At 29.3% G+C, this 26989-nt stretch overlaps 3 protein-coding genes across 7 annotated transcripts in view; 1 reads left to right on the forward strand and 2 right to left on the reverse strand.

Moving 5' to 3' along the window:
• The window catches only part of LOC105154472 (secretin receptor), a 56407-nt gene extending 48340 nt beyond the window's left edge, over window positions 1-8067 (reverse strand). The window contains exon 1 of the mRNA XM_011070023.2: window positions 6178-8067. The gene's annotated coding sequence lies outside the window, so the exon portion shown is untranslated. The remainder of the gene's footprint in view (window positions 1-6177) is intronic.
• Window positions 1-26989, forward strand: part of LOC105154478 (hypothetical protein) — a 211892-nt gene that overhangs the window by 6322 nt on the left and 178581 nt on the right. The gene's annotated exons all lie outside the window — the stretch shown is intronic.
• LOC105154474 (hypothetical protein) lies at window positions 12873-25247 on the reverse strand. 3 transcript variants are annotated; one of them, XM_011070031.2, is made up of 6 exons: window positions 24906-25247; window positions 20545-20610; window positions 18035-18100; window positions 17573-17735; window positions 16809-17160; window positions 12873-15120 (listed from the first exon to the last, which is right to left on the reverse strand). In XM_011070031.2, the coding sequence occupies exons 1-6, from the start codon at window positions 25048-25050 to the stop codon at window positions 14938-14940; spliced, it is 975 nt and encodes a 324-aa protein (XP_011068333.1). In that variant the 5' UTR covers window positions 25051-25247; the 3' UTR covers window positions 12873-14937. The 3 variants fall into 3 exon arrangements, with proteins under 3 accessions (XP_011068333.1, XP_087263840.1, XP_011068334.1); XM_087407714.1 differs by lacking the exon at window positions 20545-20610 and having other exon boundaries at window positions 24936-25244; XM_011070032.2 differs by lacking the exon at window positions 20545-20610 and having other exon boundaries at window positions 24906-25241.

A 26989-nucleotide genomic window follows, 5' to 3' on the forward strand; every position in this document is an offset into this window, starting at 1 on the left:
GCTTTTTATATCATTGGAATCCACGATTTAAATGAACATAACATGTATATACATAAAAATGAAAATAAATTACGTGTCATTCAAATCTGTTCTCGAAAGCTTTTCTTAATAAAATTTCATTGTGACATTATTCAATAAAATACGTGGATTCTGCATGCATTATTCTACAGCTGCTTTCTATCTTGCAACATGCTTTTCATACATAATTACCATAATATAAAGATGTAAATACGTGAATAATAACAAAATGGTAATAGCAAGACATTTACGTTTATTACGTTTATTCTTACTTATTACAATGTTGTATTATCAATTATATATGCTTATTATATATTATAATTATGCTTTGTAAAATCGTATATGATTGCCGAGATAAAGAGATAAAAAGCATACATAAATAAAAATTGGAAGAATAAAAACATGTAAAGAATCAGGATGCTACATGGCTCATGTTACGGTCATAATCAAGAAATGTAAGTTAGATCATAGTTATGACTGTATTTATGTCGTATATCACACAACACAGAGCCATGCATCTTTATATTCAAACAAACTATAATTTATGTCTTGAAATTCTGTGAGTTTAATTTCAAACTTTTCAAAAAGTAACAGATTTTAAATATATTATAATAAGAAATATAAAGAAAAATATGAGAAAGAATATTTATATACATGCGGACATGACAAATATAAAATATTTTTATATCTTTATATCGCTTTAACGCGGTATTTTTGAGAGTTATTACTTATTTAATTAAATTGATTAAAAATAATAATTTTTATTATTTTTAAATAAATAATAATAATAAAATCTCTGAAAAAAATTTTTATCATTGAAGAAATAGTCATTTTTATACGTACGTTGTTATAATTTTTTATGTCGTTGCATTATTAGGTCATAAATCTGTATTTTCGTTTGATATTGTATGAGTTTTCTTATGCATATCACTTGTTCGACGTTTATGTTAACTTTTTATTCATTTTTCTTGCCCATCGTAGTTAATCTGTAATTGTCCCTGTTAACATAAACCACACATAAATATTGATTATATACTTATGCGTTTAGATTATTTTCCCTGAGAGAAAACGCGGATATAGTCGTAAATTATTGCAAAAATGCATGCCGACTACTTGCCGTATACTTGCGTGATGTTATAGCTGGAGCTTTTTCACACTTTTATTTATTTCTGTACATATATATCTTAATGTCACATAACATAACGTTCTTTTACGTTGTCGGATTTTACGTTTACCGAATATATATTTTTATCAGAAAATTACGAAACAGATTAACAAAACGATTCAGTGCGTACACATTTTACAGTTCGTGAAATAATCCTATTTTCTTACGTTACAAGTTTAGCGAATTTATGGTGATTTTTACTTAAATTTCACATTTTTAATATAAATTTTTTTAAGTACTTTAATTAAAACATTTATAATATAATTATGGTAATCATAATATTTTTATTCATAAATTAATTTATCAAAATTTTTTCATTTTTAAATATTTTTTACAACTAAAAATGCTATAATTTTTCATACAAAAACTTTTTTTACTAATTTCTGTTCAACGTTGTAATAATTCGAAGATAATAATTATTCTCATTAATCATTCGGATATTCCATATATTCCATATATTCGAATATTTTGTGAGTGACCTTATAATGACAAAATTATATAATTCAGAGTTACGTGCATTTTTATACATTACTTTTTTCCTTCTTTCTGCATATCTTTTTCTCTTTCTCTCTCTTTTTCTTTTAATTTGGTAACGAGAAAGATTGTATTGTAACAAGTGCCATCCTTTTCGTCAATATTTCAAACACTGATTGTATGAGAATGAACCCGAGGGTACACATAATTCCTCGGTCCATCTATGTCTCTCGTCTCTTAAAATCGACATTGGAATTGAAGGCTTGTGCGGCGGAAGTGCGTCAATATTTTCCGTGCACTCGTGTCGCGGATCGATTCGTGCGGTGCCGTGAAAAATTCAAAGCGTCACACGAATGCGCGTACCCGCGTAATTTAATCACGCGTTTGCGATTGGCAGACGGAACGCGACGTGTATGTACGATGGTGTGTGTCGCTTTATTGAATTTAGACCTTGCTATCCGCGTAATGTTCCCCAATCGCATGCCTTCGGTGGAAATTATTGTGTTTGCCAATTAATATCGTGGATTTTTTTTTCGAGATATACGCGGAATAGAATAATTATAATTGTCTCTGACGTGTACATTTATTTTCTACGTTCATTTTCATTTGTCGCAAAATGCAATTTGCCAGTGACAGAACTCTCGAGTGCTCAAACTTCTGCTTCCAGTTATTTGTTTAATTGGCTTTTCTTTTGCGCGAACAAATAAACGAAGTGTCACTAAGACTCTTAATTGGCGTATTGATTTTTTTCCCGTCGAGGGAAATTTAATTGAATCATTCGGATTGAATCTTTCGGATCTCAAGTATAACGAATTCGTCGTATGAATGAAATTTTCTTCTTTTGTGAGCATATTTTATTGTTCAATTATTTGTATTATAAATATACATATTATAAAGATATAATATCACCGTAGTAAAAAACTTAAAAAAAAAGTATAATCAAGCGCGGTATTTCTACTTAATTTTTATAATGAGTGAAACACACAGAAAGTAAATGTTAGTAATTGGATAACAAAAATTGTTGTGTAATAATTAAATATGCAAAATTTATTGCATAAATTTGTGAAGTAATAGCGATAGAGAAAAATATTTTCCTGTGCATGATGAGCTTTATGTCTCTTATTACAATCTAAAAGTAAACCTTCCACGGTTTATCCATCCTAGCGTAACTTTAATTAACGTTCATGCAATATTAATTAGGCAGTTCGAAAAATAATCATATAACCGTCGCTTTTATTTTATCGTCGTCAAACTCGATTACACTAATGTCGTATCGTTGTTAAGGAAAGATGATTGAATGTCATGACTCTGTTTCATTATCTAGTATTGCACGGGTGAACGAGTAAAATTGTATCGGGTTATGATACGATACGATTGTACTGAAAGGTTAAATCGAATATCACTGTAAAACGCGAAAATCATTGTTAACAATACTTTGAAATGATCAGATACGATTGATTTATATATATTCAATCTGCGTTTGCTTTTCACGAATTTTTAAAGCCAAAAGCTTTGACGGTTGATAGTAAAATCTGATCGAAATAATTCATTACTTTGAAACACGCTCATAAATTAACGGTTTTTATTGCTATAAGTAAATCCATGCAATTTACTGATAGAACACTTAAAAGTCTTAGTTGATTAATTCAGCGAAGTTACTACGGAATAAGTCTGTTGATTTTTTCAAATGCTTTTTACGATATTTTGCAAGCACAACCATTTTATTACATCTGTTATTTACTCGAACAAAAACTCTTAATTTACAAGTTTCTCGTATAATTTAAAGCAAAGATCAGTTATTTTGATTCATTACTATTAGTTTCATTTTAATTATCATTATATTTATTTAAGCTTATTCCAGAAATTCAAATGTCAATATATTGGATCTATATATATCTTCTCTTTCATCTTTTTACGGAAATAGTTAAGATAACGTATGGCAAATAGATCACTGTTACCAGATAATTGCATGTTCTTAGAAATTTCAATTTTTTTTTCATAAGAGTGCGATTATAAGGCTCTGATTCTGAATGTCTATCTTTTCTCTCTCACCTTTATATAGTACTCTTATTTTTGATAAGATATCACTATCTTCAAAACAAAACACAATCAATTACACATCAGGGTATTATTTATATCAAGATTTTTACTTATCGGACAGTTTTGACAGATTTCTTTTTCAATCTTCAATTTGGAGCGAAACGCAACATAGAATATTTCTAGGGGACAGTAGTGTACTGAAGGTAAAAATAAATCGTGCACATACGACATGTTGAAGCTGTTTTATCAGAATAGGAAAAAATGTGCTGCATTCATAAAAAAATCCACATTCTATGAATAATATATGTACGAAAGTAATATATATATGAAAAATGAATCTTGGGGAAATGAATTAATTTTTATACAATATATTTTCCATATAATTAGTTCAAGATCTACTAATTGTATGATAAATTGAGTCTCGGTGAAATGAATCAGTTTTCATATACGATGTAACTTACCTTGTATGTAGTATCATTGTTTCAGATTATTGATTCTAAGTTAGACAAAAGACATAAAGAAAACAAAATATACGCTTAGTAGATCAGATAAGATGATAATTATGAAATTAGGTTAATAATATTCAGTTAATAGATAGTAATTTTAAAAAGTAACATAGCATGATAAAAATTATTTATATGCAGTTCTACTCTTTCCATCACGTAATTAATATTCTCGTGATAATTTAAATTTTCTCATAGACTTCTCATCGATTTTCTGAAGTGTCAACGGATAACTGTCGACGATTATAAAGCTAACGTTACTTAGAAAAGAATTAGAAGATAATACCGAAGTAAGCCGGATATTAAGTGCTTTTTTGTTCATATTGATATCCTGAACGACGACATAATTATTTGAAGTACCTCATGTATGCAGTAGGTCAGATAAGCATTTCATCAAATCTCTGTTGTTTCTCGTAAGCTGCTTAGAGCTGCTATTGTTTATCACGTTTGCATTTGGCATGCTGATATAGGTAAGAACTAAGAACAATCCCGAACTATATATGTCGAACCTTCCATTTTAGTCTTAGTATTTGGCAGCTATTTGCGTTACTCTCTCTACACTTTATTTCCTTTCCCAGATGTCTACAGAACCGGAATATACCGTCTCTGTTGAAATGTGAAAAGCATCATTGCAGTCGAAATTTGTATTTTTAAGGGCACTCACGTTATTTCAGCGATCGCACAAGTATATTTATACATGGAAGACTGAGACACAAGTTTATTGCGTGCTGAAAGATAAACACGATTGTCATTCAAGATGTTCTTTTAAATTCTGAATTATCGCTATGATATAAAGTAAGAGTCAATCTCCATGTTTATTCATAAAGTGTTTATGTTAATTACTTTATAACTTTGCTCGATGAATTTCTGAAAACGAAGACGAGAGTATGTAAATCCGAGATATATTCGTATTTAAAGATTATAAAAATTTTTTCAACTTTAGAAAACAGTACTATTATTTAATATTACATACTACCAATTAATACAGCGATTTATTTATTTATATTAATTTTTTTCTCAAATAAATCGATTTCGTATTTTATTCATTGATTCAGAGTAACGATCGTATTCAACCATAAGCAAAAAGTTGAAAAAACTAGAAATATTGCTTATCGTATCGTGACATATTAATCGAATGTCATCGCAGTACAGTAAACTGCCATGTTACATCGAAAATAATATAAATTCATGTAAGTGTAACTAGAAATAGAACTTGTTTCGTTAAAACTTTCGATTAATACATCTGTATGAAATGAATTCATACAAAATTGAGAACGTGGAAAACTTAGCACGTGACAAAACCATAGCAACGAGTGTGAAAAGGGAAGCAATTTCTTTGATATCACTGATATCAATCCATATAAAGATGTGAAAATCATCTTCGATTAAAATTGTTAAGAATCAAAATAATTATTAGAAATAATAATTATATATATATAAAGATAATAATTATTAAAGATAAATAATAATTATTAAGATAAATAATTATTAAAGATCATAATAGAATTGAATCTTGTGCAACTTATTTGCACATATTGTTTTATATATGGACGAGACATCTTAAGAGTTATGTGACACGGCAATCATGTTTATCTTTCTACGGGTAATAATGTATAAAATCGTTCACTCTATCTTGGTAAACGAGAAGAATGGTGTGCTCATACATTAGGTATCGTTATTAGCTTTCTAAATTCTTTGGAATGAAATTTCACTCTTAAGAGTGAAAATTGAGTCAATCTTGAAAAAAATGGCTTAATTTTCAATCTTTAAGAGCGAGGTTTTACTTTTCATGGAAATTCACTTTAAAAGTTTCACAGAGTATTCTCATATTTTACTTTATATCTTGCAACAATAAAATTAAACCTGTAGAACATACTTTTTCGTTTTGAAACGTGCGTTCTAAGGCTAACTGCGAAAGTGCTAACTTAATCTACTTGTTTACTTGCGAGAAATACTAAAGGCAAAAAGTATACTTACCGTAAAACGAGGCATCCTCCCGGAAGAGAATTGTGCGAGAGAGACCGCGTGCGTGTCTCGTTTTATATTTGATTGATCTTCTCGTCCATCCACTTCACGTCGTCACGTTGACTTGCCCAATTTGCACGAATCCGTCGAGATTCTTATAGTTAATTTGTGTCAAAAGATTTGTCAATTATCAGTCTCTTTATTCGTGACAAAAACAGCGGCCGACTCGCGAAAGATCACCATATCGTGTGTCATGAAAAACTTCGAAATGCTCAATGTGTCGCACGCGATAATATACCTGTTTATATCGCGATGATAAGCGACAATCTCTCTATAATGCCCCGAGGATAATAGGAATTTAATTATGTAATATCTGTCATCTGTCTCTTGGCGTATTAGAATCTTGTCGAAGTCATTTATGTACTAACCCTCTCTTTGTTCTAAATTGAAGTGGCATATGATATTAACTTGTAGTATTCCGCGTATTTGTATCATTTGTACGTATTACAACTGGAAAACACCACATTACTCATCATAGAAATTCATTTTATAAAAACTTTCTATAATTTTTCTGGAATCCTTTTTTTATTCTTTTCTGAATATAGGAATAAAAATTTAGCTTCCATTTTTTATAGCAAATATTTTATTTATATCAAGTTTAGTTCCACGAAATACATTTTTCTGCATCATAAAAAATAAAAATATTTGTTTTTACCAGCGAAGTAATATTTCCTATACAATTACAATTTCGATCAGTACGTTTTAATCTTTAGAAAGGAGGATCTATTTTTAATATCTTATAACTCTTTCTTTTCCTTGAATAAGAAATTTATTATACATAATTCATTATTTTTTTCATTGTATTTCTTGCCTTAAAATATAACACTGTTTCAGTGTCACTATAGTGATTTTTCTATCCTGTAAAAGTTAACTAGTTTGTTATAGCAAATCTTTGGTTTATAGAATAAAACATTTTTTCTAGTATACTTATCTAATTTTAAATAATAAAAGATAAAGCTAAGAAAAATAGCTAAAAGAAACAAATATTCAATAAATAATCTTATCAAATATTGATCTATATAATAATCTAATATATTTTTCAGAGTGAATGAATGATTTAGCTAGATATTTCTATAGATCGTCCACACAAGATTTCGTTTTCATGTGTGGTTTCTTCAACGATTTAGAATAAATTTTCCCATTAAATAAACTTCTCCGATGAGCTCCGATAAACCTTTTAAGTTCCCGAAAATACAGATAGCGCTAAATGTTAAATGTCATTACCTTTTGACTATTTATGGTAATTCTTGCATGATAAAAGTATGTTAATTACAACAATGCACGAGATCAGTAACCTTCTAAGTAGCACGCGGTTATGCATGTCTCGCTGTTTGATAAATTCCGGGCATAGCTTCAGCAATTTTATATTGCGTGATGTAACTGGGCACTTGTACACATTGCGTCACGTAAATATTATATTATCATTTTTATATCTTATGTTTGAATCAATATCTATCACGATGATATAAATTCTTATCATTTATTTTATTTTTTCGATCGTTCTTAGTTACCGTTGCACGATTTGTACGAACTAACCCTCGATGTTATCAATAAATTTCTGGCCGCGTACCGTAAATTTTAGAATTTATTCCCACGTCAGAATTTATGCTGTGCTTGTTCCCGTTCTGAGCGTCTCATTACACGCATAATATCTCAAAGTGTTTGCGGATTCGCAAAATGTCCATGCATATCCGCACGTCCGACGTCGGGCGCCGTTTAAACGCGACTGCCTTCCTCAGATATACGTCCGTATATTGTCGGATCTTACGCATGTCCGCCCGATTTCCGATTCCCTCCACCCCTCTTCTCTATCTCTCTCGCTCTTTCTCCTACACTCACCCCCGTTACCGTTACCTTCATTTCGAGCTTTCCTCGTTGCACCCGCATATGCGTTTTGTGCGCCTGTCGGCTCGTGTGACTCCCCACCAACTGTTGCTTTCGAGGGTATATAAGGTGGCCAGAAGCCAGCCGCAAACTGTATTTTACCCTAATTTTCTTGAACTAAAAGATGAAACTTACATAGGGGATAGAAATATTACAACAAATTTTTTAGCCATTAAAGTATGAAATGAGAATTTTATTTCCGATCAAATTAGCATATAAAATATTACGAGTAAATTTTTTATCTTAATTTGAATTGGAGATTCTCATCAAACGTGAAGACATCAATAGTTTTGAGTCATAAATGATTGAAAATACAGATTTTTTTTTTATTTTAAAGCCTCTTTTCTATAAGATTTTTAATTTATTGAAAAGCTATAATATATGTATAATGAAAGACTCTAATGATGCGATCATTATCTTTTTAAAAATATTTACGACTAGTATTGTAAACAAGACGATTTATTTATATCTTTTTTGTGCCTTTCACTTGAAGATAATATTTTTTTAAACTTTTAAGTAATTGTGACATGTTGAGAAAACTTTTTTAGAAGCTCTTGAATTTTAATATATTTTATCATAACGTAATTTTAACTTTTCTTGCTAAGGTTTATCAAGTTGGAAATTGAATAGGGTAAAAAAATTTATACAACTTTGTAATCGCAATTGGTAGACTTCGATCAGTACGAAACATTTAACGTTTTTTTAACGTTTTTTTAACGTTTTTTTAACATTTTAACTCTGAATGAATATTTCACTTGTGTAAAATTTATTTTACATTGTTTGTTAAATGGATAATGTCAAACACAGAATTTCCAAAACACGTGTTTTGTGTTCAGCTTTGTATTTTACTGTAAAAAAAAACAGGAGATCCAAACGCTTTTGTCCCAAGGTGAACGACTACTGCGTCGTAAAAATCAATTACTGACGAAATAGCGATTCCACGTCTTTGTAAATATCGAGCCTCGTGTAAGACTTGTATAATGGGAAACGTTTATTTTATACTCAATATACATCTAACGACGAAACGAGAACGAACGCAAAAAACACAATGCCGAGTCGATAACAGCTTTGCACTTTCATTGAATGATCGTAAACAAGAATTAATTAACAAGCTTACGTGGCAACCAACGACAAATATTGTTTATATTCTGAGCTTGCGATGCAATTCTTGCGAATACGTACGTTATGCATATAATTTATTGTTGAAACTTTGATCACAAAGCGTTGTCTCGACTTGCATATTATTGTTGAACATTCGTTATCTGGATATTTTTCATGGTTTTAGCAATTGGTTTTGTCTACCTACGCGTTCTTCAATCAAACGATTGATTGTGATATTCTCGAATATCTAATATAGCTTTTCATGCCTACTTGCGCCACTTTTCTCGTTATTATTATCATTGCATGTATCAATTGTCGCATGATCTTTCAAGAATATTATTGAACTTTATTGAATTTTATCATGTCCAATAAAATTCTATGGAAAGAAAACATTTCAATAGATCGCACAAAAAAGAATATCTGTATTCTTGAATTGATACATAATAACGTCTCTCTGTCGTGTATTGTGTACCAGTAACGCGAATAATTTTAAATGTGAAAGCTCTCACATGTGTCGATTTGTAACTTCTGAAAGAGCATAAATATGTTTATTAATAAAAGCACGAGTATCAACGCAAATTTCTATAGATTAAACTGTGATAAAACGAATGTAATTTTCAAAAATTTCTTTCAAAAATATATTATTTTTTTTATTGAGATTTAAGTTAATTAAAATTGTACATTTTATAATATGTATTATATTAAATATGTTTTTTCTGGGTGTCTGAAGTTTGAAAATTTATTTTTATGGCTAAAGTCAAACATAAATTAAAATCACCAATTTTTCATTTGCTTTTTAGTATCAAATGGATCAGAACTGATGCGAAAAAATATTTTAACAGAGCACTTTGCGAGATTGAATGGAAGAGATGATCACGCATGTGCGTGATAGCATCAAGTAAATGAAGACTTATGGTATTAGCTATAATGATAACACGCACTGATTTAATCCTGTAGAAACATACTCATTTTATCAGGCTATTTTCAGGCTAGTATTCGTCAAATATCTATAGATTTGAGATCTGCGTTTCGTGATATATAATTTTCTATTGATTATCATTGAAGAAAGCATTAAATGAATTAATTAATGTAGATGTAGCGAATGATTGCGTTACAAACAAAATTAGTGTATTTTTATATTTAAAAGCGTAAATTATTATGGATATATTTACGTAACTGTTGAAATTGTTCAAGCAATTAAACTAAAAATCCGGGAGTATCAAATCTACATTTCTAAATTAAAAATTTTAGGAATATATATTTATCAAATAGGTACATGAATCTTTAAAATTTATACATCAAATAATTGATAAATTTCAAAATCTATCAAACAATTTTTTTAAACCTTATGTGACTCAACTAATATAAAAAAATTTGAGATCATCTTACACCTTTAATTCTGTAGAATTTGTAAACAGTGCTCTGCAAATCCGCTGATTCACGCTGATGCTTAAAGACAATTGTTTGTCTTCTCGCTTTAGTTAAACAAACAGTAGTCAACAGCCCGAGATAAGCCGTTATCGATAACCGATGAGCATCTCGATAGGAGCAACGTAGGGACAGAGTCTTTATCCTTACTTACCAATCACGTATTTGTATGATAGTTATTAGCTTTTCTGGAAGGAGATTGAAATTTCATCAGTACAGATAGCAGGCTAAACCGATGTATGAAATACGTTGACATAAATTTTTCTCTTAGACAATTAGTACAAATAAATCGATTTTATAGCTTAATAAACGTTACACTGTACTGTGTACAACTCTATACCTATATATGTATAAGCTTTGTGACAAAACTTTCATGTATACATTAAACAGATACATCTAAAGGAGTTAAAGTGTGTATTCAATTGTACACTTTTATGATGATTTGAATAATTTATCACAGCAATTGGGAATCGTAACAAAATAACAATTAGAATTGGAAAAGCTATATTAAAGCTTTTTTCGTATGAAAATGTATAGATAATAAAATTAGCGAAATTAGAAATCTTCTTTCATCTTTCTATTTTATGCTCAATTTAGAATTAAATCATTAATAATTTTTTATATATTAGAAAGGGAGATGAAAAATAATCTATAAATTTTGTTTTAAAATTGATTTCTTTTAATTATTATTTTATTCATCGATTTTGACCATATATTTTTTATTTATTCTATATGTCAGTTTATTGCGAAGCTAAAATAAATAACCGTTACGTATCTTTGTAATCTGGGATAAATTTCTCTCTTTAATAAATCGTTTTGTAAAAATGATTATGCAATTGCGATATCAATAAGTCAGCGTAATGTAATTTTAACTTTTCACGTGTCGTTGATTTAAAAAGAGATTTATATGATTGATTAACTTATTCAATACATTTTGAAAGTAATCGTGATAATAAATGTTCATAAGTGATCGTAAATGATCGTAAATGATCGTAAGATCGTAAATGAAAATGTATAGATAATAAAATTAGCGAAATTAGAAATCTTCTTTCATCTTTTTAAAAGCATCTGATAGACACAAGTGATGGAAGATGATTGATTATAGACAAACGTGTTGTACTATGAACACCATTTTTAAAAACGTTAGAATGTAGTATGAAAGATATTATCTGAAGATATTAAAAAAAAATTTATCAAATGAAAATTTATCATCACACAATTTTTAAACTTAATAAAGGATAAGATAAAATTAATTTATTTTGTCATTGAAAAAAATTGGAAATAATTTTAATCGATATTCACATCTTTTATCACTACTTTTATCGATAACGAGCATTTAGCATGTAATTTGCGTTACATATATTTATATATAGGGGAAGTTAATTAGGCAAAGTGGATGTGTTAATGTTTGGGAAGAAAAATGACATAGTTAAAATTAAGATCAGAAACCTTTTTTATTCTCATAATTTTATTTTAGAAATCAACTTCGAAATAAAATACAATAAAATTATAAAACTCAAACATTTAAATGTTTTTTTAATCAAAACGTAAATAAAAAGAAATTATCCGCTTTGCCCGATCCTCCGATCCCCCCCCCCCCCTAAAGCGAATGAGTTATGAGCATGGAATAAAAAAAATCAATAATCTTAGCAATCGTCACAAAAGTAGCTGTCAATCCTCTATATATAGTGCAGCCTTCATGAGTCCATTTCATGTTCATTGAATCTAGTCTTCGAACGATGGATCGGTGTATTTTTCAGAACACATATCATACTGCGTTGTGGAAAAAAAAAACAAAAATGAGATGTAAACTATCATGTGCCTTCCATTCACTCGAAAGATTGCCTGTCCTGTCTTTCGGATATTTTCAGTGCAATCACGTACTGAGTAAAGAAGATGGGCCATTCGCTTTGCCCAAAGAATTTACGTGGCATGAATTTAGAAAAGTTAGAAAGTTTAAGTAACACGTGAAAAATTTTAACCTTGAATACACATTTAAAGTCAGAATTCTTATAAAAAAACCATTCACATTGGTTAAGAAACAGTTACTGCTAATAATTAAACTACATATCTTAGCAAAAATCGCAAAAAAACAATTTCTTTTATTTCGCTTTGTCCAGGATGTTCGCTTTGCCTGGACTTCCTCTACTATAATATATCTCAAAAAGAAATGTGCACATTTAATAATAAAATAAATTATTAAGCATTATATCGATGAATAAAATTTAAGTAAGTATTGGGACAATAAGTTATTTCTTTAATTAATTCTTGTTCACATAGAAACGATTAATCGTAAAATCGTTATCGTATCAAAATTTTACAAAGTAGTTTGGATATATACACAAAATCATAACATAATAAATATTTAATACATTTTATGATTGTTACAAATTGCAATAATCATTAAATGATGCGGTTCCATTTACGGTATACACACATTATCACTGAATTATCTTAAAATATAAATTATTATTACAAATTATTTTAATAAAACATTAACATTAATTTTATCATACATTTTCCTCTCTAATTATAATCCTAACCGACGTTTATGGCGCATTTAGCGTTTAGCATAATTATGTATGGTATAACAATTAACTTAATAGTATACGATGTTCCGACAAACTACATACATGCCAGTAGGTATTACATTTTGTAAACCGTTTATACATTGTACTTTATAGACAGAAATTTGAAAGCTATAAAGTGAAAATAACTCGCACTTGTTAATTATTGCAAATGATTAACATTTTTAATAACCGGAATAATTGAAGAAAAAAAGAAAAGATTTAATTATATTTTGAAGATTTTGATACTTTTGAAATAATTTTAGATGTTTGTTTTAATTTTTTTAAATTAAAACAATACATGCAAATTATTTTTTCGTCGATATGTTATGAAAGATTCTTTAGTCATAATAAATTGAAAGAGTATTATTATAAATAGAAACTGTCATACAGAGCGCTTCCATGAAATTTTCAATTAAACATCTTTATATAATAATGACAAATTTTGAACATAATAATTCTATACTTAGAATATTTATGAAAGCTTTTGAGAATTTTTTCAACGACTATTTATCATCAATCATTTAAAATTATCCGTAAATTATTATAAATATTTATATGCAGATATATTATTAACAATTATTAATTATTTTTGTATTACGAAATTCCAAATTAAATTATTACTATTTATCTATATAAAAAGAAACGAAGCTATAATTAAGCGTTAAGAATTTCAATCAGTTTCTTCATTAACTTTGGCTTGTCTGGCTTTTAAAATGTTCACGAAACTTTGCGCAGCATACGGCAAACAAAGAAGATTGATGCGCGATATACGGCACAGGCTAAAAGGTTTAAATGCTTTACTCTGTACAACAGTTTCGAAAAGAATGGGCGAGCTATTTTGTGGATAGTTTTCAGCACTGTAAAATCATCTTTTACGGTCTCGTATCGTTTGTCATTATTCACTGACATCTGAGTAGATGAATGGTCGGCGTCGATGTCGCAATACTGAAGATTTGACGACATCGCCATTCAAGGTTGTAATACTTTCACTCGTCTTTATCAGCGGCTAAAGATGCGCCAGATTCGAAGCGCCGAGCGATTCGATGAATTAAACATTTTGCCTCTTTCACTGATGCACCCGCGGCAGTCGCTCGCGGCGGACGGGTGATGAGAAGATTCATCTGATGTTGTCTTCGTTCAGAATTACATCAAGTTTCCAAGCAGACGAGATGTGTTATCGTATAGTTCATTCATATGTAAATATGATCGTATGCGTATACGATTTATGACGTATAATAAATTAATTCTCTTAATCTTAATTTCTCTAACGAGCAGTGCGTATTCAACAATTAAAGCTTCAATATACTTTTTTGAGCAAATTGATTATTTCGAATAAGGATTTTTGGAAATAATTTAACATAACGTACAAGAGAGAAATGAACGAAAGGAAGTCACTAATTCACACCCGTCGTGTATAAAACAATCCTTCTTCAGCAAGACAATGGATAATCGAAGGTGAACATCAGGCAAGGTAGTCAAAGACCTTCGAGTGATCAACATATATTACGTAACACAAAGCTGACTTGAAATCAACTTGTCGTGTTTTATTGTCGTCGCGGATATTGTTCGTTCCATCGCAATGGAGTGCATTGTACCTCGATTACAATTAATCCCTTACGCCTTGAACGAAGTTCGAGACGTTTTCAGACACATTAAGCTTGCGTTATTGCGCTCGTAATTGCGCGGCCCGATAATTCGGCAATTCGGTTACGTTTTCACAGATATCTCCTCATGGTATCAGTAGATGCGTGATATCTCCGAATTCGTATTTTCCCAGGAGGACGTGGAACAGATCTCTCATAGTTAAATGATGAATTGTCTCGTTCACGTGGCTTGCTACATAATCCTGAATCGGAGGCAATATATCCGGTTTAATGATGTCCAGTGCTTCCGGTGTTAAATCTTCGAATACCTGTAAACCGATATGTCGACTTTATAAACTACATCGGGAACTACATTAACTCATCGACGCGTCAGATAAAATGTATTTTGTAGTGATTTTATTTTGTTGAAATTTTGCGTCAGAGCAAAATACTCGATGTCGAGTTATTTAACTTGAAATTTGAGTATATCGAAAATGTACAAAATGTATGACATATATAGTTACGTTACAGTTAAAATTGTCGTAATTTTTTACTATCAGACTATTAATAGGATAAATATAAATTATTTCATTTTTTTCAAATGCATATCAATTATAATTTAATTGTCACAAAATTGGAAATCAAGGAAATGTTAGAAAATTTTACAAAATTTTCTGGAAAATTAAAATTCTTGGCTTTAAAGAAGTTATATTTAATATGTGTAATATATATATTAATGTGTATACATCTATGCAGTTTTGGAATACTGCTAACTTAATAATTAAACGCAAATAGTGTTAGGAATATTAACAGCAATTTACATTAATTACTAAATATGTTAAATTGCTCTCTCAACAAAATATTTGATGGTTACCAAATCAAACCGAAAATATAAAAAAGTTTTAAAATATTATTGAAAGCATAAGAAAAATCATGAAATTTTATCTGAAAAATCAGGAATATTATAGAATATTATGGAATTTTAGGATGAGGAATTTGTAAATCCTGAATAATCTGTAATTCATTGCAGTCATTTGGAGGCAATCAATTAGTGACACGTGTTCAAATCGATAGTTGCGCAGTCAAGATTTACCTCGTTGTTGCCGAGGTGAAACACGAACGAATCGAGCAAGCCATTAATATTCGACAAGCAACATGGAATTTTGGTTTCAATAAACGCGACCTCGCCCCATTGATGTTTGCGCGCATCGCGAATAAAGTTGGATATTGAAACGTGATCGTAAAAAGTTCCTTATAATATATATTACATTACAAGATCGCAACTAATCGTAAAATGAACTATTCTATGAAACGATACGATTTGTAAAAATCTCATAAGTCTCTGTAGATTGTCATGTAAAACTGCATTCATTTTTATGACAAACATATATTACAAAGAATACCGAAAATAAATTTTATTTTTTTCTTAATTTATTTAAATGTTTATTTGAAAGGCAATTTCATACATTTGATTTTACGTATCTTTTTTAAGATATATTCTAAAGTTATTTTAAAATATTTTAAAGATATTTTAAAAAGTCTCTCTCAATGCATCCTTTGTATGTATCTTTTATCTCTATATATCATTTAATTGGAGGGATATGTTATTTGTTAATGTTTGTTTTGTATCAAAAAAAGATTAGAAAAAAATATTTTGATAAAATATTTCGATAAATAGAATGTAAATAAAGTTATATAAACCGATTTTTCAAAATATCATTTATATTATTCGATAGCTAAAATTTAAAACAGATTTGGAAATTAGTGCTTATTCGCAAGCAATCTGATATGTTTAAATTTTATTTTTATCATAAATTTTATATAATAGATACACTTTGATTATACAAATGATATCCCAGTATTAAAACTTTACATGATATTTAAAGATTAAATATTAGATGACACTATATATTTTTATTTATCACAAGATTGAACAGAATTCTCTAACCAGTTATTCTTTGTCTGCCTAAATAGATGAAGATTTATTCAAAGAACAAAACATGCTTATTAGCCTCACCTTGCTCATAATTTGTCCGATTTCTTCGCCGCCCATAAAGTTCTCTAAATGCATTTTGATGGCACGCAGCGAGAAGTCGAGGTCGAACTTCTTCAAGTACATTCCTCTGGCATAGCCCAGCACGGTGTTCACGTAAACGCGGAAGTCGTGTATAATTGTCTGAAAAGAACCCGCACCGCGTAGTGGATACGTATCACCCAGGATTCCGGAAATGTTGTAATGGCCCGAAGCAAAAATCTCGGGTATGGAGATATTGATGGTGATGGTAGGGCCGATTAGCGATAACTTAGCTCGGTCAATTAAGAAAGTCGATAGGTTTCTCAGTTCTAGGTTCTCAATGACTAAGGATATTCTGTAAAACAGATTTACAATGATATTTTACACGTCTTATTTGCGGAAGTAACGTTGCAAAAGTCGTTTTACATCCAACTGGAAGCATAGAAGCAATAATTTGAATATTTAGATAGAAAATACTTCCTTAAAGATACTATTTTTATGAGCAGTAAAATGAAAATGTACGTCGATATGGATAGTGAAATCAATAATTGAAACTAATATAATTATATTAGTTCTCGATATTGTAAGAGAAAATAATTGTATGCTAACTCGCATTTTTCAGATATTATTTAAAGTTGTAACATTATTAGCGAAATTATTTATGATCTTTATAGCGTACTTTCTAAAACTATATCGAGGCGAGATTTTCTTTGTTCTGAGTCTCTGAAATCCGGTATACATGATCGTGTATTCATCCAACGACTCACTTTCCGATTTCTGGATTATCCGTGTCGATGTCAATCTCGTCGAGAGTGAACGGCTCCAGCGGAGGTATACCCAGTTCTGCAATACCGTTGCGCATCCGAGTACGGAATTTCTCTAGAAATCTTTTCAGCTTGAACTCGAGACCCATTGAGGCTGCATTGTCAACTGTCCGATTCAAGAATAAGTATAAACGCAAATAGCTATAAATACACTGAAAAATATACTAAATTTATCTAATATTGTTTGAATGATTCCAAGTATAGATTCCAAGTTTATTAAATATAAAGATACTTGTATTTATTCAGTACAAGAACATTAATTGAATTATTTTTATTTTTTATTGACAGTACAGTAAATATTTTTTTACTGTACATGTTTACACACATTTAGTACTATTCAAAATAATATTAAGATTTAGTTCGTTTTTTTTTTAATGTGTAGTATTAGCTGTGTGTGGTACTTACTATAACCAGTCGTCATCCTGGTAGCGTTGAGCAATAAATTTCTCGGTTTCTCTACCGCGCTGGTAACTACAATCAAAAGACGAAAGTATTTCTCTTTATTTGCATTCCCGTTTATTTCATTTATATTATTGCTTGTTATTGCTGTTGCTTATTATAGATATTAACGCTTTCAATGCCGCAAGAACCGAGCTTCCTGTGTGTTGTTATGTCATCTCTGAGATTTATTTATATTATGCAAAATTACATCTGTTCCGCGAAAGCTTTATTTAATCTCATGTGAGAATTACTAGAAAACAAATTATTATTTTGATTCGATTTAGCGATATATATCATGCGTGAATATATAAATTAAACTAATTTCTTAATTTTATGTAAAAACGAATTATTGCTTCCTTTAATGAGAAATTATTTTTTTAAAAGAATAACGAAAATAATAAAATAATAAAATCTTTTTTTCATATCAGTATTTATTAAGAATTTATTTGTAGTTGAGATGCAAAAAATTGTTTACTTTTGAATGTAATAGAAATGCAATAGAAACTTGCATTTTAAGATTAATCGAGATATTAGATTTATTATAAAATAGGTATAAAATATAAATTTTTTAATTATTATATTATTAAGAGAAACACAATCAAATTTATTATTGTTATTATAAAATTAAATAATATATTAAAGTTGTGAAAAAGAATTGCCAAGAAATCACTCAAAACACACAGGTTTCTCAGCATTGAAAGAGCAAAGATAGAAGCACAGAAATAGTTTTAAGCAGAACATAATGAGATCATTAATTAATCAGCATTGTGATGATTTATCGATGTACGGTCTTTGACATCTCGATCTTTGACATCTGCCATTTGCATTTAAATAGAATACGTTGGGAGACTTCAAATTTAATGTTGCGAGTTCAATGAAATATTTATTATTTTATTGTTTGCTTTTAACACTCTATACTTCGATCATGCATTATCGAGAAGATTTAAAATGTATTACGAGTGATATATTGTATCATTAATTGTCCGAATTAGGTTGTAAGTCTTTTCTTAATCTTGCAGTAGTTAGCAATTCTCTCGTCGCAGATTAAGATAGCGTGCAGTTGTTTCCTATCGAGAAAAGAATGTCTGTTAATTATTCCGAGTGCCTGTATATATTTTCGTGTACATTTTTCAGACTTAAGTGGTAAATGTCAGTTATCCTGATTATAATATTATGCAAATTGAATTATTAAAAGGTATATTATTTATAGATTGCCAAGTTAATCTCTCTTAATTCTCTTAATCTCTATAATTAGTTTTTCTCATTACCTATCCGGTCAAGATTGATAAGTAAAGTTTATTTAATTTGATTATCTGAGAACGTTATAAAAAAAACGAAACACAACTTTCGATACCATTTACTCAAAAAGGAATTAAGAAACGATTTAGGTCACGAGCTTCTGCAATTACAAGCGTATCGCTCCGTAATAAAGAGAAATGCAATCCCTTTTCAATCAAAAGCATCGCGTCACATCGCGTTATTACGGATCGAATTACTGCATTACAGTATTCCTCTGCTAGACGTATGTATATTTGCATCTCTGAGCTTGTCGACTTCATGCGCGCGCTCGGGAATTTACATTAACACGAATTACGTTCTTCAACGTTCTGCGGAAGTGATATTAGTCGCTAACCTTTTAGTTCTCGTTCATATTACGAGTTCTCTTTTGAAATTTTCAATCATTCACTGTATAAATTTCATAAAATAAAAAATTAAATTAAAAGTAATTTTCAATTGCTTCAATTGCTACAAAAAATTATATAAGTTATGTATAATATTTTTTATTAACGACATAGAAATTAAGAATTCTAATTTTAATTCTGAATATCTGAATACGCCGTTAATAAAAAATATTTTATATAACTTATATAATTTTTTTTAAATTAAATTTAAGAAGTTAAGTTCAAATATTTGCTAATATAATATAGTAAAAAATATATTTTTTTCTAATTAAACATGATACAATTTATACAAATAATAAATTAATAATTGTCAATAGCAATATATTATCTATATATATTAAAAAAAGAAAGGACAGTTGTAGGATTTTGAAGCCTTATTCATATAAAAAAGCTATCTATCAACATTGTTTATCTTATCAACAATTGTACGCATAAGCTTTCGCAAATTTTAAAAAAGTTTAAGTATTTGACATTATATTGTATATAAAAAAATTTTTTTTCCTAATTAAGCCCATTATGTACTTTATATAAATAATAATGTAATAAATTAATAATTGTCAATAGCAATGTATTAAAAAAATAAAGAACGGTTGTAGGATTCTATGAGGTCTTCAAATAAAAGCGTATCCCAACATTTTTCTTTTATTAATAGCTATACGCATAAGCATTTGCAAATTTCGAAAAGCCCTGTCTTTTTCGCTTTTCTTTCTGAAAGCTGCGCTGAAGCCGTACTAAGCGTAAAGAGAATGCATAAGCTTTTGAATAAATATTACAATTTATGCGAACACGTACTGTAGTCCGCGGCAGTGTCCGTAACGCGATGCAATAGTTCTTTTTGTCGTTGCACGACTCCCGTTACTGTAACAAATGATTACAAGTCACCGAGGCATCCTAACAAGGCAAAACCGATTAGTTAATGTTTGAAAATATAATTAAAATTTTCTGCAGTAGTTATCACTAATACTTAAATAATTAATCTAATAATTTTTATGATGTAATAATTAATAATTCTAACAATATAAATCTTTGTTTTTTAAGAACAATAAATGTACAAAAATCGATTTCTCTGTGACATATTTGTGCTAAAGATGCCCTAAATATTATAATATTTTCAAAATTAGCTCAATGAATAACACGCAATAATTTTCTGTTAAATTCTTGGCGCATTATTAATGTAAATATACATTATGTTATCTGATCTATATCATATAAGTGATATATGTATAAAATATTTTTACATGTTCCATATTTCGTGATCGCACTTTTCTATTTCATCCAAAAATAAATAGATTACATAGATTACATTTTAGACTACATAAATACTTTTACTTTTTTATTAATGTCTATTATGCAATATAAAAGATGTTCGCCGGCTTCGTGCATGTTTGGTAATCAACTCTCAAGGTGCCTTTATTCGCACGTTAATTAAACCATTGGCGGTGCGCTGATTGTGGATGAGAAGATCGACCATCATGAATCCGAGATTCAGCCTTCTGGCCGAAATCAGTTAATGTATTCGATGGTTGTGATTTGGTAATTAAAGGAATTTTAAACAAAGGTTTTGTTTCACTACGTAACAACAAAGGAATTTTAGCGCAACAATTTGATCAAGAATGTCGGTTCTGGTATGATAATTAAATGATTAATTGAATTTCAAGCAATATTTCATTCTATTGTAACATTAAAAGAGTTCTTACACGCATTTACTGCAACTTACATTAATAGATTACATGAAAAAGATTTGATAAAAAGTAGTCATCGAATAAAGTGATTGCGCTCTCGCCAGATTGCATTCGACCAGATCTGGTGGAATGTAAATGTTTTTTAGTGATTTAACATCGGTTACAATTTGTTACGTTTGAATTGCTACGCTCAGATGAGCTTTGGTCAACGTACCAGCATTGCGAATAAAAAATCTCGCGTTTTAGTTTCACTTTTTATAGTGACGACGTAATACTTGAATGTTGCTAGCAGCAATAATTTTATAGTTATCATTTTTTAATCGCGCAACATTGTTATGTAAATGATACATGTTGTTAATGTTCAAATATATTTTAATTGACGTCAGACGCTTCGTGATATTAAATTTAGGCTTTTTGACTCAAGGAATCAAATTGGGAGAAAACATGCTAATAATGCTCTTTATTTTATATCTTCAACAAATATTGAATAATACGTCGCTTATATTAAACGGATTATTACGGACAAAAGTACTTTCTATTGAGGTGTTATAAAAAAAAATTATTATAAAAAAAAATTTGTTATGCTATTGTAATTTTTTTTTCTGACATTGTCACGAAAGTCATGTTAATGTAAACTAACGTGACTTTCATGAAAATGTCAGGAAAAAATCATATAATGGCATAATAAACTTGTTTTTTTTTAACAACGTATGTACTTGCGTAATTTTTATATCATTATGAATTCAGTGTAATGTGCAAAATAGCATATATCTATAAACACGGATGTGACTAATACCGATGTTAATGAATAAAGAGCATCTTTTGTTTGTCTTATACGCTGTAGAAATCCCACGTTATTAACGGATATTTTTATTCCGTATGCGTGTGCAACATTCTGCTTAACAAATCTGAATCATCATTGTTTCTGCGTACAAGCATGCTAATGCGTTTTTTAACGCTAGTAGTTCATGACAAAACAACGTTATTCTTTGAATTCTTTGATATTCTTTATTATTAATTCAATCAGAATCTAATCATTTATTTTTCATGGAATAATAATTAAGTCCTTGAAAGAATTATTTCTTATTTTAATCAAACTTCTAATTTCTCTTACTTGAAACTGCGACATTAGAGATGATAGATTTTTTACACGAGACAGTGCGCTTCTGTTAGATATATTTGTATTTATGAGAATAATTTATATTAATAACGTGTTTTGATGATCATAATGATGATCATTATAAGCATAAGTTATGTCCTCTATCATGAATTCGACACGACAATTCGAATAGTGAGAGTTTATCTACCTGTTGAACTATATTTCTAAATAATTACGTAATATCGTAATGTCATCTCGGATATTTATGTTAAAATACAGTTATCGGACATGCCTTTGTAATATTGTTCTTCTCTGAAACATTTATTAATGCAATTTGCATTTTCATAAAAACACGTCAGTACAAAGCATTTGTCATTTCACAGTAGACGATATACATAAATTATTATCTAAAAGGTTAATCGAAGTGGGATAATGTAAAGCTATAATCTATTTGTATAATCTATTTTGTATATCTGATTAAAATTTAGGTCACTGCATACTATACTACAATAAATTTATTCGCATTAATTTATGCAAGATATTTATGCAAATTAGTGATAGTCGACCACGATATTTAGAAATTTTTTTATGGCTTACATGATTCCGATTCAAGAATTATTATTTAAATGGTATGAATTATTATTTGGTATGACGATTTAAAGACTTCATGTTTTACTTCCATCAATCAAATACTTTTAACCGCTGCATTGACGAGGAAAGGCCTTTTCAAAGCTCTCTAATATCGTTATCTAACATCTACCTACTTAAACTTTCCATCCATCGCCTCATCCTTAATTGATACCGTTGTATCATTGTATTTACGTTTTCACTTTCATTGAACGCTGACGATACAGTGCTTCTCTGTTCGAGCATCATTATTTATTATGACCTCTAGATTCCTAAATGCCAAAAAATTTATTGCTCTACTTGTCTAACTCTTCATAATTTAAGTCACTCGGTCATAATATTTAAATTCTTTTGAATAAATTCAATTTCGAATTAATTGATTTTCTCTCTCTCTCTCTCTCTCTCTCTCTCTCTCGATTGGTATGATTAAATAAATCAAGTCGACGCTTCGATACTTAAGAAATCATCAGAACGACTTCTCTCATCATCAAAGTAAATAGTAATTCTTATTACATCTTACGTTAACATAATCAATTTAACTTACGCACGACATAAAATCAAAGATATTGAATTACTTGACGATGAAATTCGAAATTAAATGCTACGACATTTTCTAGTTGTTACATCAAATCCATTATAACTTCTCCATTATTTCATAGTTACATAAAACGCATAATATTACATATAATATTAATTATTATTTATTACGCTAATATTAGTTATTAATATAAATTATTTTTGTAATAATTAAGATACACATTAATTAATGTTAATTTTTATTTAAATATTTTATATAGTATATAATCATATAGGAATGAATTAATCTATTATCAGCAGCAGTTGCAATGAATTAAATTTAAAATACAGTCTTCAATCGTTATCGGAAGTAGCTACAGAGATATAATTTAGTTTTATACTACACGCAAAAAAATATTTTGTTGCTCCAGCTATTGAAGTTAATTATTGCTATTTTTTGTATCTGATAAAAAATTATGCATCATAGAATTTATAGCACAAATCTAAATTCTATCTCTGTCATCTATATAATTAGATGCAATACATATTCAATATCGCAGTATTTGCTTGAAATTTTAGCTAATTTTTCGTACTTAGATAATTTTCGCTACAACTGTAAAATCACTTTTTTAAGTGTATTGATTCTATCATATTAATTTTCAACTTTAAAAAACAAATTTATTATATATAAAGATAATAATTAAATAATATTAAATCTTATAACTACAATCTATCTTGGTTGGAAAAATTTCACTGAAATTATTTCACGTTTTGGAACACTTTTTAATTTCAGAGAAATTTCAGCAAAATTTTATATAAATTTCAGTGATTTTTCAATATGTTAGCTGAAAAATTTACTTTCAGTGAAATTTCAGCAAATTCGCTAAAATGTTCCAAAATGTATAATAATTTCAGCGAAATTTTTTCAGCAAGGACAGAACCAAATGTCTAAACGATCTAACTGGTTCTTGAGTCCTTGTATAAGTCTCTGTGAATTTATATTCTACTATGTAGATAATCCTTGTGCGCTCCAAAATGATTTTTTGGTCTTCAAACGCAAACTATACTAAATTATCGCAGTAATATCAGGATAAAAATTAAAATACTAATTTTTTAAATCTTTACCTTCTCAAATTTGTTAACATTTTTGCATAAATATGTAAATTATTCTAAAAGTAAATAAAAACTTGGCGATTAGTTGAAAGATTGACATCACGAGGTCGACTTACGGAAATTAGTTGCGGTATTTGCGACATTACCAATTCCACCGAGCAGGCTAGAGGGCAAGGGCTCGACCGGTGATGCGTGCACCGCCACCACGACAAGGGCGATACGCATCATCGTCGGGACTTGTCTCGTTACACGACACTTCATCGTTCACGTGTGACAGCTTCTTAGATAAGATTGCCGCGGAAAATACGGAAAAAGAGACCGATCCGCTCTTGTGGGAGCAGGAAAGCTGACTGACAAGATGAAAAATCGACGTTGCGTTGGTAGCGTTTGCTGCTACACGAGTCACTGCCGCTCCTGGTTTGTACGCGCGTGCACGTGCGTATGTAGAAGTGCGAGCATGTCCAGCGAAAGTAAACGCTCGTGCACACACGCGGGTGCGCCGTTCGCATCGCAGTTTACACGCTCGGTTCAGCTTCTCGCGCCGAATTGAGCTCGGATGATTGCTCCAAACAGAACAGTCTCTGTTGTTGGGAATCGTAGATGTCTTTATATTTCCGCGAATTTTGCATGGATATTAACAAAATTCTTTGAATTCTTTACTTCCAATTTATTTTTATTAAACCGTGATATTTGCTGTAAAATGTAATATAATTTAAAATATTTATATGTCCGCAAATCTTTTGCAGTCGTTCATAAAATTTTCGTTTGACGGACGAGCATGATTTATACGTGATATTTAAAAAAAAGATGAATATATATATATATATATATATATATATATATATATATAGATATTTGCTGAAAAGAAACTGACAGTGTATTACACATCAATATTATATAATAATTTCCTACTCAATGTAACTGTTGAGTAAAACAAAATGTGTTATATTATGTTTATATTGTTGAGTGAGAAATTATAATATTTATATGTAATATTACTGTTAATTTGTCTTTATTAATAGATAGTTTTGTTATTAGTCGCGGTTATTGTTTCATCATTATTTTATTAATATTTACGAAGAGGATTCTTTTATGAATCGATTTAACTTATCGATTAGGTAGCCGAATGCACAAAAACACGACTGAATGACGCAACTTTTAGCTTCGTACGTATTATTACAAAATTGATGACTGGTTTCGGTGAGAGATAAAATTAAAAAGAGATGAGAGATCAGACTTAAACTGGAACTAAAGTTGACCGACGCGCTGGTGAAATCAGCCGCGTATCATACACGTGATTTTCTTATAGTCACCACTTAACGTATACTTATCTGGATATAATGTTTTTCCTGCTCTTACAAGTGCATGGATACGCTTCCACACGATCGAATTATCCTGCGACATAAGTGAATAGGAATCTATTATTAGCGCGTTTACGTATTACGAATGCCAAGGATCACGCCAATTTGATTCTTGTATATACATGTATACGGGGTGTTCTACAACTGCCTGAATTGCATATTGAGAAGATGAATTAAAATTGAAAGTTAATCGATACGAAAATATTGAGGCCAGTTTTTGAATTAATTGATAGATAGCAATCTCAGTGTAGCTTAAACCTATAATTTATGCATTCGCGTGGCGATTTGTTAGCTATTATCAATTTTTACAACACAATTATTGATATTTACTGTGCAACTGATTTTGTCTTTTACTTTTTACATAAATATTATCTACATACTGTATTAATTAATAATGTGGAGTTGGTTTTTTGATATTTATATTCTGATTATTTAATATAATTTTTTAAAATATTTTTAAAAATATTTTATATATATATATATATATATATATATATATAAAATATATATATTTTGATTTTTAATGTTTTTCGTATTATTTAATTGTAAGATATAAAATATTATAAATAGAATTCTATTTTGATTTTGACATAAATTACAAATTGTTTAAAATACATTTAATAATAAATGCTTTTATTTATATACGCATATTGATATATTACAATACTATCTTATTATACATTATATACTAATTACTATTTGTCGAATAAGAATTTTAAAAGATATTACAATATCTCTAATTAAGTATTTAAAATTTTCGAGCGGAATTTATCATTATATTAGGTCAGGTAAAACGACGCGTAAAATATACTGTATAATACACTCTAAATTTTGGAGAG

The sequence above is a fragment of the Acromyrmex echinatior genome, chromosome 7, assembly GCF_024713525.1.
Source record: "Acromyrmex echinatior isolate Ae372 chromosome 7, ASM2471352v2, whole genome shotgun sequence".
NCBI classification, from domain to species: domain Eukaryota; kingdom Metazoa; phylum Arthropoda; class Insecta; order Hymenoptera; family Formicidae; genus Acromyrmex; species Acromyrmex echinatior.